At 49.1% G+C, this 16,643-nt stretch overlaps 1 protein-coding gene across 1 annotated transcript in view; it reads right to left on the bottom strand.

Moving 5' to 3' along the window:
- The window catches only part of MSH4 (mutS homolog 4), a 111,227-nt gene that overhangs the window by 35,221 nt on the left and 59,363 nt on the right, over nucleotides 1-16,643 (bottom strand). Inside the window, exons 6-8 of the mRNA XM_088470754.1 lie at nucleotides 7,503-7,675; nucleotides 5,524-5,591; nucleotides 2,140-2,214 (exon numbers count right to left, since the gene is read on the bottom strand). Of these exons, the coding sequence (XP_088326880.1) occupies nucleotides 2,140-2,214; nucleotides 5,524-5,591; nucleotides 7,503-7,675 (316 nt within the window). The remainder of the gene's footprint in view (nucleotides 1-2,139; nucleotides 2,215-5,523; nucleotides 5,592-7,502; nucleotides 7,676-16,643) is intronic.

Here is a 16,643-nt window from a genome sequence, read left to right on the forward strand (position 1 = left end):
CCGCTCGCATCCTACGTCATGTCCTCTATTTATTAGATTAATCGAGTACATCGACCAGCGTATGAACTGCTCGCTATTCTTGTGGTTGGTGTTTGCTACCACAAATTTGCGAGCAGTTCTGGCTATAAAATAACCCAGTGACGTGGTCAATGACGCTGCTGTATTAATTATGCACACCCATAAAACGCCCGTTTTGACCTTTAAGCACGCCTGCGTTCTGATCTCCACTCCCCATTTTCAAGCACCTTCCCCTGTTACCACCCACATACGCCTCATTCTGTCACTCAAAATAGCAGGCCCTCACTATATTGCGTACCAACGATTTTCGGCCGCACTGACTGGTTCGCGCATGCGTACTAAAAACCGTACGCATGCGCAGATGTGCAAACATCGCTCGGAACGAGCGTACTGCCGCTAACGAGCGGCTCTGAATGAGGGCCTATGTTCTGCTTGGTAGGATGCACATTTCCTGGCATTGCAAGTGGCCGGCCTACAGACGCTGCTCTCGGATCGCAGATGCATGCAGGAGGCGTTTGTTTCCTACAGACACCGCCAGCTGCATTGGCATTTCAACTGGACAGTATTGCACACCCGCTTCCCTGCAATACTGTCCACCATCTAAATCAGGCCCTATGTGCGGTTGTGCATACACACTATACAATATACAACGCATCACATGGTACGATGCGATGAACAACGTGTCTAACTGACGTACTGGGTGTATACATGGGATGTAGTCGGCATTCTGGCAGAATCCCGGCTCCGGGTTCCCCACAGCAGTCTGAATCCCAGCTCCAAAATCCCGACCGCTGACATCCCGACGGTGAGTATTAAGGTGCCCATACACGGTGCGATAAATCAGCCGATCCGACGGATTGGTACGATTTGGCTGCTATATCTAACCGTGTATGGGCATGATATTGGATAGTGCGCGCACCCGTGGGGTCGTACATTGCACCCCCCAGATCTTACTGCAGGTTCAGTCGATCTGGGGATGCGATGTGCGATCCCCTGCAGCGCTATGCAGGTGGGGGAGGGGGAAGCCGGCATACCGGGCAGTCGGCCACCCGATCACACCTTGTGTGGTGACCGCCCGATATGTCGGACGTCGGATCCCCCCTTTGTGTCGCGCTTAAGGGTTAGGTTTAGTGTTAGGCTGCGGAGGGGAGGTTTAGGCTGTGGCGGGTAGGGTTAGGCTGTGGGCGGGGTAGGGTTAGGCTGGGGGAGGGCAGGTTTAGGATGCGGGAAAGGTGGGCTAGGGTTAGAATAAGGATACTTACCAAATTCTGTTAGGATTCTGGCTGTCAGGATGCCGCTGTCTGTATTATGCCTGTTGGCATCCCGACCACCGGAATCCCGTACCCAACCTGTACACACTATACAATGATCGTGCAGATTGCTCGGAAGTACTAAGATTGTGTGATATGTCATACAGTGGCCCTGATTCAGAGCCGGACGCTCTGACAGAGCGCTCGCTCTGAATCAGGGCCATCCTTCCTAATTTTAGAGCGGCCTCGTGGCTGCTCGCATAGCTGTGGGTGACCACCCACAGCTATAGCAAGCGGCCAAAAAGATGGTTGCGATGGTCAAGACCATCGCGACCATCGGGCTTGCGACGAGACCCTTGTGGTAGGGTCTCGTTGCCGCAAGCCCTGGAGTGCTTTTGGCTCTATCAGAGCCGAGAGCATTCCCACTGACATCACTTGTGATGTCAGTGGGGCGGGCCCAAGACGGTAGGCATTCCCATGGGAACGCCTCCGTCTGGGCAGCAATGCCCCCGGCACGCCCACCAAAGGGGGCGTGCTGTCACTCACCATCGACAGCACGCCCCCTTCGGTGCAAGACCCATAGCGACGGCTTGCCCGTCGCTAAACGGGTCTCGCGCATGCGCACGACGGAGCCGGCTCCCTCGTGCACATGCCCAGTGGGCCACCATCGACCCGGTTGCGAGCGCTCAGTGCTTGCGACCGGGTCTGAATCAAGCCCAGTGTGTACCCAGCTTTTGTGTGCTCTAATGCCATAAATGATTTAGCTACATGCTCACCCCTCTTACCACATTATTGGGCATATTGATGAGTTATCTTATCCAGCTATGGGGTTTCAAACGTCCCTTCTAAGGAGTGAAGAAATAAAAAATACCTTTAAAGGCTCCACGAGTTCTAGCGTATGTTTCAGTGAAATCAGATACATTATCTTTGTATCTGCAGCTTTCTCCTGTACAATAAGTGAATGTGACACCATTAGAGTCATCCTGATAAATGAGAACACAATCTATAATATATATTAGTTGCCTGCTGTTATTGCTAACCACAGTAAGGGCTTAAGGCCCCCATACATCAGCGACGGATCGCCGCATTGCAGCGATCCAGAGATGCCGGGTCGGCGGGTGAAATCCAACATGTTGGAGTTTACAGTTTTGCCCATCACAATCAAAAAATGATCGTGATTTGGCAGATCGGTGAAATTTAACACGTAGAATTTCACCGATCCTGCGATGGATCGCGGGAACATCGATGTCCGCCGGTCAGCATTTTTGGCCGGCGGATCTGCGTTACCGATCCGATTGCAAGATCGCAGCGATCCATCCCTAATGTATGGCGGCCTTTAGTCAGATGGGTACTGTGACTGAACTTTCCAAATGCCCCATACTACAAGCAAACTGCTGAGAATTGAGGGCAGTTCATGGGTCCCAGTAAAACACTGAGGACCAGCGGAGGGGCTGTCTGACTGCTTCGATTGTTATAAACCAAATCAGAGCAACCGGTTATGGAAATGCAGAGACCACCTATCCCTCCAAATCGGCAGAGCTCTACCAGCCCAGGGGCAGATGCCACCCTGCCCCTGTCCATAGTGGACTAACGCGTCTGGTTTGTCATGCACGGTAAAGCAGAAATGCAATTGTGGGTGGATTGAGTGCCAATATCAATTACATGTGCAAGCATTGTCAAGAATTTCCCAATGATATCTATTTGCCTGAGTGGTGTAGTGGCCAGTAATTATCAGGTGCTATTTCACTGCACAACGTTTCCCTGTACTATTTTTTTTTATAAATACCCCACAATTATGTCAGTGTTTGCTTTATGTTGGCAGCAACCTGTGCTCCTCAAGGTTTATTTGTCCAATTCCCTGCAGACCTAAATTACAGACCAGAAATCTGTAACATACTCTGAACATAAACAATAAAACATGACAGGAGACAGGTGACGGCCATTCCCCCAGGTCAGACAACGTGAGTTACTGCAGTAACCGACACCCGATTGTTCTACTGCCATATATAATACGCAGGAAACAATGCACTAATGACAAGTAATCAGGTGTTAATGACACTCTATTAAGAGCGCTGCTTATACTAAAATAATGTTCAGATATAAATAATTATCATATTGTTCAAAAAGAAATGGGATAAATAGTTACTTTTGCATTAAAACCACTTAACTTTTATCATTTCAAGTCAGTGGTTCTCTCATTATCCCTAATGGTGCATACACACACAGCTATTTTGTTACCAACGATTTTTATGAACGATTTTCATGAATGATTATCTGTCAGATTTTTTAAAGTGTACTGAACGATTTTTATGAACTACAAACGATTTTTGCATATTCCCTTAATGAAAATCGTTCAGGTGACAAGTCTGACTGAACTACAAACTACAAACGTGAACGGGCATGAACGATAATCGTTCATTGTTTGACTCAGAAAGTGAACGATTTTTTTAAACGATAATCGTTCAACAAATCGTTGTGTGTGTATGCAGCTTGACTAATAGGATTACTTCAAGGGTCCCCTAATGGAGCGTACACACGGTCAGATTTGTCAGACTTGTCAGATTTGTCAGATGAACGACTGAACGATTAAACGATTTGAACGATTTGACCAAAGTTTTGAACGATTTGAACGATTGAACGATTTTTGACTGCATTAAAATGAATGGAATCGTCCAAGTCTGACTGCAAACCCATCAGATGTCAGATATCGTTATCTGACAAACGGGAACGCGCATCGTTGATCGTCCATCGTTCAGGCATGTCAGATATGAACGATTTTCCTTCAGATATGAACGACTGAACGATTTTTAAATCGTTATCGTCCATATCTGAAGAAAAAATCTGATCGTGTGTATGCACCATTACTCTGTTTTTTTTATTTTTCACTCAAATACAATCTAATAAGTCTCTCTGGCAGTTTTACCCATTAAAGAGCCACTAAACTCAAAATATACTGTATGTTCCGTCCTATATGAAGAGGCATATTTTAATCACAAAACTATATGTGAAAGTTTCCATACTATGGAAAACTTGAGAAATATGACTTGAAAGCCTGGTGATTGGCTGCATCTATTAGCCAATCATAAGCAACAAAGACATACCCCAAGCATAGGACCCCAAGCATAGGCAGCTTCTTATAAATATACATATGCTACAATATTGGAGCGACTGCGAATGGGATTTGTCACAATATTCCAGGAAAATCCCCAGCTACAGTAGGTTATACAGCTGCTAAACTTACAGATGTGTCCACATACATGTAGCCTCCTTCCGCGTTGAACAGCGCTTCTAGTTGCGCCATACCATGGTGTAACTCGGTAGCTTTGAGCGTCTTTTTGTGCGATTTTTTCCCATAAAATGCGTCTTATTGGCAAAGTGATGAGACATGGACGCACATGCAGCTCATGCTGATTAAAGTGACGTGCGGCATGCCTGTATTCTGTCTGTGACTGCGGCTGTAATGTGCTACGTTACGGTGTCACAGCCGCTGACGCTGTAACGTAGCATTTCGCATGCAGATACAGCCGCAGTCACACACAGAATATAGCCATGCTGCATATAATTTTTAATCAGCATAATCTGCTTGTGTGTCCTATTCGCATCGCTTTGTGAAAAATACACATTTGAAGGGAAAAAGTTGCAAGAAGAGACGCTCGGCGCTACCGAGTCACACGGCGCTCACGTGTTATGCAGAATGTGACTTGTAGCGCACGCAGGATAAATGTATGTGGATACATCTGTAGTTAGGATGAAATAGCATGACTATGGGGTATATTTACTAAGCGGCGGATGTGACCTCAACATTTAAAGCAAAACTAATAATAAGTGTAAACGTTGAAATTAATATTAGTGCCATTTTAGATTTTGAGGTCAGACCCGTGGAAAGTGCAAAAGCTGCCACTTCGTCAATATACACCTATATGTAAATGTTTCCACTCCATGATACAACTTTACCTTTTTTGTTCATTAGTTTTATGCTGCCTTCCCATCTGCTATACAGCTGAGAGCTCGGTAAGGGAGTCCCTCTAGGCTACAACGCAATAGATTTGTTTATAACAGGAGGTTTAGTCTGCATAGCAAATTTCTTTTTCAAATGTCACTGATGGGCAGAATAGACTATAGATAATGCACTGATACACATGCCAGGACCCCAGCATTAGAGCGCACACACACAGGGGACTTCTCCAGCCCTCTCCTAGCCAAATAACTAAGATACAGCAACCAGATATTTGGATGGAGTACGTCTTGTACATACTGTGTCCTGCTTTGGAATCTGGATAAGATTAAGTAGAAGCTGTTCTGTATCCAGAAACTTTGAGAGAACTAGAAAAAAAAAGCAAGATGTGTAATTAAACCAGCAATCCCCAATGTCTTCTCATATATAAATTATGTTAAACATTTTCTGTTAAGACTGTTCTGAATTGACCCCGAGTTGATGGAGTAATCATGGCATCACCCAGACTTATTCCAAAGCTGCCACCGCTAGCTGTTACTTTAATTACATTAAAATAAGGAGTAAATGTTATATCATGCCTTTAAAAATTGGGGAGCTCTTTTGTGAGGGAAACAGCCAATATCCTGCCTGAGGCATGAACAGCAAAGTGTCATTAGTTCCGAATGAAACGATTGGCGGAGTATTGTCGGTTTAGCCCACAAAAGGGGTGCCTACTACATGTAGGGATGGTAAAACTGTAACTCCAGAAAATGGGTGCCCGCACCACGTGTGGCCTGTGGGGGCACTGGGCCTGATTCAGACCCGCATCGCGAGAGCTATGCGCTCGCAAGCGGGTCGATGGTAGCTCAGTGCGCATGCGCACGACGGAGGCGGCTCCGTCGTGCGCATGCACGAGACCCGGATAGCGACGGGCAAACCGTCGCTCCGGGTCTTGTACCAAAGGGGGCGTGCTGTCGATGTTGAGTGAAAGCACACCCCCTTTGGTGGGCGGGCCGGGGGCGTGGCTGCCCACACGGAGGCAGCCATGGGAACGCCTACCGTCTGGAGGCGGCCCCATTGACATCACAAGTGATGTCAGTGGGAGTGCTTTCGGCTCTGTTAGAGCCGAAAACACTCTGGGGCTTGCGGCAACGAGACCCTACCGCAAGGGTCTCGTCGCAAGCCTGATGGTCGCGATAGTCTTGACCATCGCGACCATATTCCTGGCCGCTCACTATAGCTGTGGGTGGTCACCCACAACTATGCAAGCGGCCAGGAGGCCGCTGTAAAAAACCAGAGGGCCGGCCCTGATTCAGAGCGAGCGCTCTGTCAGAGCGTCCGGCTCTGAATCAGGCCCACTGTACTTACAGAGTGGAACTCTTGCTGCCTAAAAGGTATCTGCAATATCCTACACTACAAGTGGACAATATATACTAATGACTTTGTTACAATGTACAGGATGATGAGTCACTTAGGAATGAAGCTAAAGGCAGCCTGAGGGGTTACTTGTCCCCTTTCATAACATGGACTTTGTTTAAAGATAATATATGTAATTCTGAAAACACATCCAGGCAAGCACAATAGTAATAGCCAAGGACATGATTACAAGGGTCAGGCTTTTCAATCAGCTATCGTGCCGCTGTTCAATGTAACGTTGAGTTGCCCTTAGGTGTAAAGTTTTAAATGGTAACGTAACCTAAAGTACAGTAGCTGCACAAGACGGTCACATTTCTAATTATAACCTGACCATTTATTGCCCCTGGAAGATGTTACTGCCCTAGCGGCGTGGTAAGTCTGATAGCTAGGCAGGCGTAGAGGGGGTGACGGGGAGATGGTTATCATAGCCCTCTCCTGTACTCGGATTGGTGGATGACCATTGCCACCAACCGTCAGTGTACAGTACTTCTGCGGCCACACGCAGACAGAACATGCAGTCCGGCCGCTCCAATGCAGTCTTAGGGCCGGATTCATTATCGATCGCAACTGCAATTACGCACGCAATCAGCCGACTGTTTCAATCTGCGTAGGCGTATGCATCGTGCGTGTGCGCGAAATGGCCACTGCGATCGGGGCAGTGATGGCAGTGGCCCGGGTACCGGCAGGGTTCTAGCTTGGTGCAAAATCCGCACTGAAGATGTCGGCGAATGGCGGCTGGTTCTGATTGTGTTATCATTCCCACTGATACGATTGCTAGTGTGGCTGCTGCGATCTATCGGCGCTATTTATTATACAGTAGAAGTTCTATCAGTATTATTGATGTTTGTACAACTGAATATGTTTTGCAGACAGAAATTATTTACCTGACCGGAGGCTGAAAAACAGCTCCTCATCTTCAAGACATTCTTGGACACAATCCAGTCTTGTGCTGATGGTTTCAAGATCAATAAGAGGTTCTAGGATGTTTGATCTGAGTCTGCGGCTGCCACCGGGGGTTTTAGTATTATTCAGGACCCCGAAGAGGGTGTGATTATTTCTTCAACAAAATTACAAAAAATATTCTGGTAACTATTTAGCTGCTGCCAATGGAGATGTGCGAGCGGAGAGCCCACCGTGGTGGGAGGGAGGGGGCTTGTGCATGGCTACGTACCGCATTATGGGCCTGATCCAGCAAGGATCGCAGATGCTAATACGCACGCGATGGGAAGATTGTTGCGTTCTGCGCATGCATCGCGGTGCGCGAACTAGCTACTGCGATCGGAACTGCCATCGCCGAGGCGATGCAGACCCCTTTGCAGACAGATTGACAGGAAGCACCGTTTGGGGGGGGGTGGTCAGGGAAATGCCGTTGTGTCAGTGTGTTCGCACGCCGTTGCAGGGGTGTGCATAAATTAGCCACTGCGATGCCATATGCAGTGCGAGGCCGCATAGCGTGCGTAGAAGTTAGCAATTCCTGAGGTCTGGGCTTGTGCAAGTGTGCGCATGGGTCCGATGTTACTCAACATTACCGATTGTTTCGCTATGTCGCTAAAGTATACTGATGTGAGTAAGAGGAAGTGGGTGTCCTTATGTTAGGCTGCGATCGCAATGCGAATTCAATCATTTGCATATCACCGCTGATATTAGCAACTGCGTTGCCTGCGTATTACCAGAATAGCGAATCAGGACCTATATTCTCTCATTGCAATAAAACATATTAGCTAAACACTTTACTTTAGAAACTAAGGACCTCATTCAGAGCCGCTCGTAAGCGGCCGTACGTTCGTTCCAAGCGATGTTCGCACATCTGCGCATGCGTACGGTTTGTAATACGCATGCGCGAACCAGTCAGTGCGGCCGAAAATCGTTTGTTCGCTATATAGCGAATGCCTGCTATTTTGAGTGACAGGAGGAGGCGTATGTGGGTGGTAACAGGGGAAGGTGCTTGAAAACGGGGAGTGGAGATCAGAACGCAGGCGTGCCTAAAGGTCAAAACGGGCGTTTTAGGGGTGTGCATAATTAATACAGCAGCGTCATTGACCACGTCACTTGGTTGTTTTATAGTCAGAACTGCTCGCAAGATAGCGGTAGGAAAAACCAACCACAAGAATAGCGAGCAGTTCATACCCTGGCCGATGTACTCGATTAATCTAATAAATAGCGGACATGACGTATGATGCGAGCAGCCAGGGGGCGTTTATTTAAAAAAAACGACCGCGTGTTTTGTTCGCTCGTTCAGACAAAGAGGCGTCAACAGACCGCAAAGAGCGAACGGTTCAGTTGAATAGCCACCCCCTTTTTCTGAACGAGCGAGCGCTAATAGCGTCCGGCTCTGAATCAGGCCCTAAATACAATGGGCCTAATGCAGAGCTGGGAGCAAATCAGACGTAATTTACTCAAAAACACATATATTCGCACATATGAAAAGCTTCACACACAGAGAGCTACGACCGCGCCTGCGTGTGCATTTACCTGGTGTGCTGCTACCCATCGTCACCTGTACCTGACCCGTACTAGTTGCAGAGGATACGCCTCCATATGGTCTGCATAGGGCTCAATTGCGTGAATAAGGTCACGTTACAACCCAGTTGCATCTCTTCGGTCACAAGTGCAGATGCCATCTAAAGTGTGTAGTACTCTGCATCACCTGTACTTGCGTGCGCCCATTTTCGAAAAATGCACAGTAAAAAGTTCACGCACTATACGCTCCGCAAACAGGTATAAGTTTTACTCTGCATCGACCCCAATACACTTAGGCCCTGATTCAGAGCCGCTCACTAGATACGGCCGCTCGCTCCCAGTGTATGCAAATCCAGAGCACGCCCAGCAAGGCAGGCGATCACACGGCAAGGCATTAGCACGCCCACTATGTCTTGGTGAGCAATCACTTTGTGTATGCAGACGCCCACCAGCCATTCCTAAGACGCCCACTTGCGCACGTCATCTCCAGGAAGAGCATGAAAACATTGGTACATCGAGCACCATCGGATGTGCTCGCAGCGCTTGAGGTTGACTATACCTGGCCGCAAGCACTGCGATCACTTCAGTGTGAAATACAACCAGGTGACGTGTACTATGACGCTGCCTTTTAATTATGCATGCCTCTGAAACGGCGTTAAGATTCTCAGGCACGCCTGTGTTCGCACCTCCACTCCCCCGTTTCCAGTGACTTGCCCCTGTTACCACCCACAAACGGCCTCTCCTGTCACTCATTCCACTGGGCTGACTTTGCTGGACGAGCGAGTGCTTCCCGATCGATCAGACTACGCGCACGCCCCGATGCGCAATTGCATAACATCGGCCAGGAATGAGCGAGCGGCGGCTTGTGAGAGGGTCTGAATCAGGCCCTTAGTTTGCAACATAATAGGGAGCCGGATTCATTAAGGAACGCTATTGCAGCTCCGTAATCGCACGCAAGTCTGCTGCGCAAATATGCTAATGAATGATATCGCAGCGCCATCGCACCGCCAGCATAGAGACGCCCACTGCCTCCTACTATCTCACGTACACATCGGTAACATAGAGTACCATCAGCACCTCATGCAGAATTACAGCAGCCCTAATCTTACTTAGAAATTGCTAAACTCGTTCAACGTAGCGAGCGCACGAGCTGCGTATGCCATCACAGTGGCTAATTTATGCACGCCCATGTAACGGCGTTCAAACCGACAGGCACGCCTGCGTTTCTCCGACCACTCCCATCACCGCCCCCCAAACGCTCACAGCTCGCAATGCTTATTCACGCATGCGCACTGCGGTGCATGCGCAGTACGCATCATCGATTAATCTGCATATGCTGTTGCGATCAGTGATAAATCAGGCCCAGGGTCTGCGAGCAACATGATAGCGACTGTGAGCAACATGATAGGGTCTGTGAGCAACATGATAGTGTCTGTGAGCAACATGATAGCGACTGTGAGCAACATGATAGGGACATGATAGGGTCTGTGAGCAACATGACAGGGTCTGCGAGCAAAATGATAGGGACATGATAGGGTCTGTGAGTGACATGACAGGGTCTGCGAGCAAAATGATAGGGACATGATAGGGTCTGTGAGTGACATGAAAGGGTCTGTGAGTGACATGATAGGGTCTGTGAGCTACATGACAATGTGTGTAAGCGACATGATAGGGTCTGTGAGTGACGTGATAGGGTCTCTGAGTGACGTGATAGGGTCTGTGAGCGACATGATAGGGTCTGTGAGCGACATGATAGGGTCTGTGAGTGACATGATAGGGTCTGTGAGCGACATGACAATGTGTGTAAGCGATATGATAGGGTCTCTGAGTGACGTGATAGGGTCTGTGAGTGAAGTGATAGGGTCTGTGAGTGACGTGATAGGGTCTGTGAGCGACGTGATAGGGTCTGTGAGCGACAGGGTCAGTGAGCGACATGACAGGGTCTGTGAGCAACATGATAGGGTCTGTGAGTGACAGGGTCTGTGAGTGACATGACAGGGTCAGTAAGTGACATGACAGGGTCAGTGAGTGATATGACAGGGTCTGTGAGCGACATGATAAGGGCAACATAATAGGGTCTGTGAGTGACATGACAGGGTCTGTGAGTGACATGACAAGGTGTGTAAGTGACATGACAGGGTCAGTGAGTGACATGACAGGGTCTGTGAGCGACATGACAGGGTCTGTGAGCGACATGATAGGGTCAGTGAGCGACATGATAGGGTCAGTGAGTGACATGAAAGGGTCTGTGAGTGACATAACAGGGTCTGTGAGCGACATGACAGGGTGTGTGAGTGACATGACAGGGTCAGTGAGCGACATGATAGGGTCTGTGAGTGACAGGGTCAGTGAGTGATATGACAGGGTCTGTGAGCGACATAATAGGGTCTGTGAGCGACATGACAGGGTCAGTAAGTGACATGACAGGGTCAGTGAGTGATATGATAGGGTCTGTGAGCGACATGATAGGGTCTGTGAGTGACATGATAGGGTCTGTGAGCGACATGACAGGGTCAGTAAGTGACATGACAGGGTCAGTGAGTGATATGACAGGGTCTGTGAGCGACATGATAGGGTCTGTCAATGACAGGGTCTGTGAATGACATGATAGGGTCTGTGAGCGACATGATAGGGGCGACATGATAGGGTCTGTAAGTGACATGATAGGGTCTGTGAGCGACATGATAGGGTCTGTCAGTGACAGGGTCTATGAATGACATGATAGGGTCTGTGAGTGACATGACAGGGTCAGTAAGTGACATGACAGGGTCAGTGAGTGATATGACAGGGTCTGTGAGCGACATGATAAGGGCAACATAATAGGGTCTGTGAGTGACATGACAGGGTCTGTGAGTGACATGACAGGGTGTGTAAGTGACATGACAGGGTCAGTGAGTGACATGACAGGGTCTGTGAGCGACATGACAGGGTCTGTGAGCGACATGATAGGGTCAGTGAGCGACATGATAGGGTCAGTGAGTGACATGAAAGGGTCTGTGAGTGACATAACAGGGTCTGTGAGCGACATGACAGGGTGTGTGAGTGACATGACAGGGTCAGTGAGCGACATGATAGGGTCTGTGAGTGACAGGGTCAGTGAGTGATATGACAGGGTCTGTGAGCGACATAATAGGGTCTGTGAGCGACATGACAGGGTCAGTAAGTGACATGACAGGGTCAGTGAGTGATATGATAGGGTCTGTGAGCGACATGATAGGGTCTGTGAGCGACATGACAGGGTCAGTAAGTGACATGACAGGGTCAGTGAGTGATATGACAGGGTCTGTGAGCGACATGATAGGGTCTGTCAATGACAGGGTCTGTGAATGACATGATAGGGTCTGTGAGCGACATGATAGGGGCGACATGATAGGGTCTGTAAGTGACATGATAGGGTCTGTGAGCGACATGATAGGGTCTGTCAGTGACAGGGTCTATGAATGACATGATAGGGTCTGTGAGTGACATGATAGGGTCTGTGAGCGACATGATAGGGTCTGTGAGTGACAGGGTCTGTGAATGACATGATAGGGTCTGTGAGCGACATGATAGGGTCTGTGAGCGACATGACAGGGTCAGTAAGTGACATGACAGGGTCTGTGAGCGACATGATAGGGTCTGTGAGTGACATGATAGGGTCTGTGAGCGACATGACAGGGTCTGTGAGAGACATGATAGGGTCTGTGAGTGACAGGGTCTGTGAGTGACATGATAGGGTCTGTGAGTGACATGATAGGGTCTGTGAGTGACATGATACGGTCTGTGAGTGACATGATAGGGTCTGTGAGCGACATGATAGGGTCTGTGAGTGACATGATAGGGTCTGTGAGTGACATGATAGGGTCTGTGAGCGACATGAAAGGGTCTGTGAGTGAAATGATAGGGCCCGTGAGCGACATGAGGGTCTGTGACTGACATGATAGGGTCTGTGACTGACATGATAGGGTCTGTGACTGACATGATAGGGTCTGTGAGTGACATGATGGGGTCTGTGAGTGACATGACGGGGTCTGTGAGCGACACGACGGGGTCTGTGAGCGACACGACGGGGTCTGTGAGAGACATGATAGGGTCTGTGAGTGACATGACAGGGTCTGTGAGTGACATGACTGGGTTTGTGAGCGACATGATAGGGTCTGTGAGCGACATGATAGGATCTGTGAGTGACAGGGTCTGTGAGCGACATGATAGGGTCTGTGAGTGACATGATAGGGTCTGTGAGCGACATGATAGGGTCTGTGAGCGACATGATAGGGTCTGTGAGTGACATGATGGGGTCTGTGAGTGACATGATAGGGTCTGTGAGTGACATTATAGGGTCTGTGAGTGACAGGGTCTGTGAATGACATGATAGGGTCTGTGAGAGACATGATGGGGTCTGTGAGTTACATTATAGGGTCTGTGAGTGACATGATGGGGTCTGTGAGCGACATTATGGGTCTGTGAGCGACATGATAGGGTCTGTGAGTGACATGACAGGGTCAGTGAGCGACATGACAGGGTCTGTGAGCAACACGATAGGGTCTGTGAGTGACAGGGTCTGTGAGCGACATGACAGGGTCAGTAAGTGACATGACAGGGTCAGTGAGTGATATGACAGGGTCTGTGAGCGACATGATAGGGTCTGTCAATGACAGGGTCTGTGAATGACATGATAGGGTCTGTGAGCGACATGATAGGGGCGACATGATAGGGTCTGTAAGTGACATGATAGGGTCTGTGAGCGACATGATAGGGTCTGTCAGTGACAGGGTCTATGAATGACATGATAGGGTCTGTGAGTGACATGATAGGGTCTGTGAGCGACATGATAGGGTCTGTGAGTGACAGGGTCTGTGAATGACATGATAGGGTCTGTGAGCGACATGATAGGGTCTGTGAGCGACATGACAGGGTCAGTAAGTGACATGACAGGGTCTGTGAGCGACATGATAGGGTCTGTGAGTGACATGATAGGGTCTGTGAGCAACATGACAGGGTCTGTGAGAGACATGATAGGGTCTGTGAGTGACAGGGTCTGTGAGTGACATGATAGGGTCTGTGAGTGACATGATAGGGTCTGTGAGTGACATGATACAGTCTGTGAGTGACATGATAGGGTCTGTGAGCAACATGATAGGGTCTGTGAGCGACATGATAGGGTCTGTGAGTGACATGATAGGGTCTGTGAGTGACATGATAGGGTCTGTGAGCGACATGAAAGGGTCTGTGAGTGAAATGATAGGGCCCGTGAGCGACATGAGGGTCTGTGACTGACATGATAGGGTCTGTGACTGACATGATAGGGTCTGTGAGTGACATGACGGGGTCTGTGAGTGACATGACGGGGTCTGTGAGCGACACGACGGGGTCTGTGAGCGACACGACGGGGTCTGTGAGAGACATGATAGGGTCTGTGAGCGACATGATAGGGTCTGTGAGTGACATGACAGGGTCTGTGAGTGACATGACAGGGTCTGTGAGTGACATGACAGGGTCTGTGAGTGACATGACTGGGTTTGTGAGCGACATGATAGGGTCTGTGAGCGACATGATAGGATCTGTGAGTGACAGGGTCTGTGAGCGACATGATAGGGTCTGTGAGTGACATGATAGGGTCTGTGAGCGACATGATAGGGTCTGTGAGCGACATGATAGGGTCTGTGAGTGACATGATGGGGTCTGTGAGTGACATGATAGGGTCTGTGAGTGACATGATAGGGTCTGTGAGTGACAGGGTCTGTGAATGACATGATAGGGTCTGTGAGCGACATGATAGGGGCGACATGATAGGGTCTGTAAGTGACATGATAGGGTCTGTGAGCGACATGATAGGGTCTGTCAGTGACAGGGTCTATGAATGACATGATAGGGTCTGTGAGTGACATGATAGGGTCTGTGAGCGACATGATAGGGTCTGTGAGTGACAGGGTCTGTGAATGACATGATAGGGTCTGTGAGCGACATGATAGGGTCTGTGAGCGACATGACAGGGTCAGTAAGTGACATGACAGGGTCTGTGAGCGACATGATAGGGTCTGTGAGTGACATGATAGGGTCTGTGAGCAACATGACAGGGTCTGTGAGAGACATGATAGGGTCTGTGAGTGACAGGGTCTGTGAGTGACATGATAGGGTCTGTGAGTGACATGATAGGGTCTGTGAGTGACATGATACAGTCTGTGAGTGACATGATAGGGTCTGTGAGCAACATGATAGGGTCTGTGAGCGACATGATAGGGTCTGTGAGTGACATGATAGGGTCTGTGAGTGACATGATAGGGTCTGTGAGCGACATGAAAGGGTCTGTGAGTGAAATGATAGGGCCCGTGAGCGACATGAGGGTCTGTGACTGACATGATAGGGTCTGTGACTGACATGATAGGGTCTGTGAGTGACATGACGGGGTCTGTGAGTGACATGACGGGGTCTGTGAGCGACACGACGGGGTCTGTGAGCGACACGACGGGGTCTGTGAGAGACATGATAGGGTCTGTGAGCGACATGATAGGGTCTGTGAGTGACATGACAGGGTCTGTGAGTGACATGACAGGGTCTGTGAGTGACATGACAGGGTCTGTGAGTGACATGACTGGGTTTGTGAGCGACATGATAGGGTCTGTGAGCGACATGATAGGATCTGTGAGTGACAGGGTCTGTGAGCGACATGATAGGGTCTGTGAGTGACATGATAGGGTCTGTGAGCGACATGATAGGGTCTGTGAGCGACATGATAGGGTCTGTGAGTGACATGATGGGGTCTGTGAGTGACATGATAGGGTCTGTGAGTGACATTATAGGGTCTGTGAGTGACAGGGTCTGTGAATGACATGATAGGGTCTGTGAGAGACATGATGGGGTCTCTGAGTTACATTATAGGGTCTGTGAGTGACATGATGGGGTCTGTGAGCGACATGATAGGGTCTGTGAGCGACATGATAGGGTCTGTGAGCGACATGATAGGGTCTGTGAGTGACATGACAGGGTCTGTGAGTGACATGACAGGGTCTGTGAGCGACATGATAGGGTCTGTGAGCTACATGATAGGGTCTGTGAGCAACATGACAGGGTCTGCGAGCAAAATGATAGGGACATGATAGGGTCTGTGAGTGACATGACAGGGTCTGCGAGCAAAATGATAGGGACATGATAGGGTCTGTGAGTGACATGAAAGGGTCTGTGAGTGACATGATAGGGTCTGTGAGCTACATGACAATGTGTGTAAGCGACATGATAGGGTCTGTGAGTGACGTGAAATGGGTCTCTGAGTGACGTGATAGGGTCTGTGAGCGACATGATAGGGTCTGTGAGCGACATGATAGGGTCTGTGAGTGACATGATAGGGTCTGTGAGCGACATGACAATGTGTGTAAGCGATATGATAGGGTCTCTGAGTGACGTGATAGGGTCTGTGAGTGAAGTGATAGGGTCTGTGAGTGACGTGATAGGGTCTGTGAGCGACGTGATAGGGTCTGTGAGCGACAGGGTCAGTGAGCGACATGACAGGGTCTGTGAGCAACATGATAGGGTCTGTGAGTGACAGGGTCTGTGAGTGACATGACAGGGTCAGTAAGTGACATGACAGG

The sequence above is a fragment of the Taudactylus pleione genome, unplaced genomic scaffold, assembly GCF_031769625.1.
Source record: "Taudactylus pleione unplaced genomic scaffold, aTauple2 ptg000103l, whole genome shotgun sequence".
Lineage (NCBI taxonomy): Eukaryota > Metazoa > Chordata > Amphibia > Anura > Myobatrachidae > Taudactylus > Taudactylus pleione.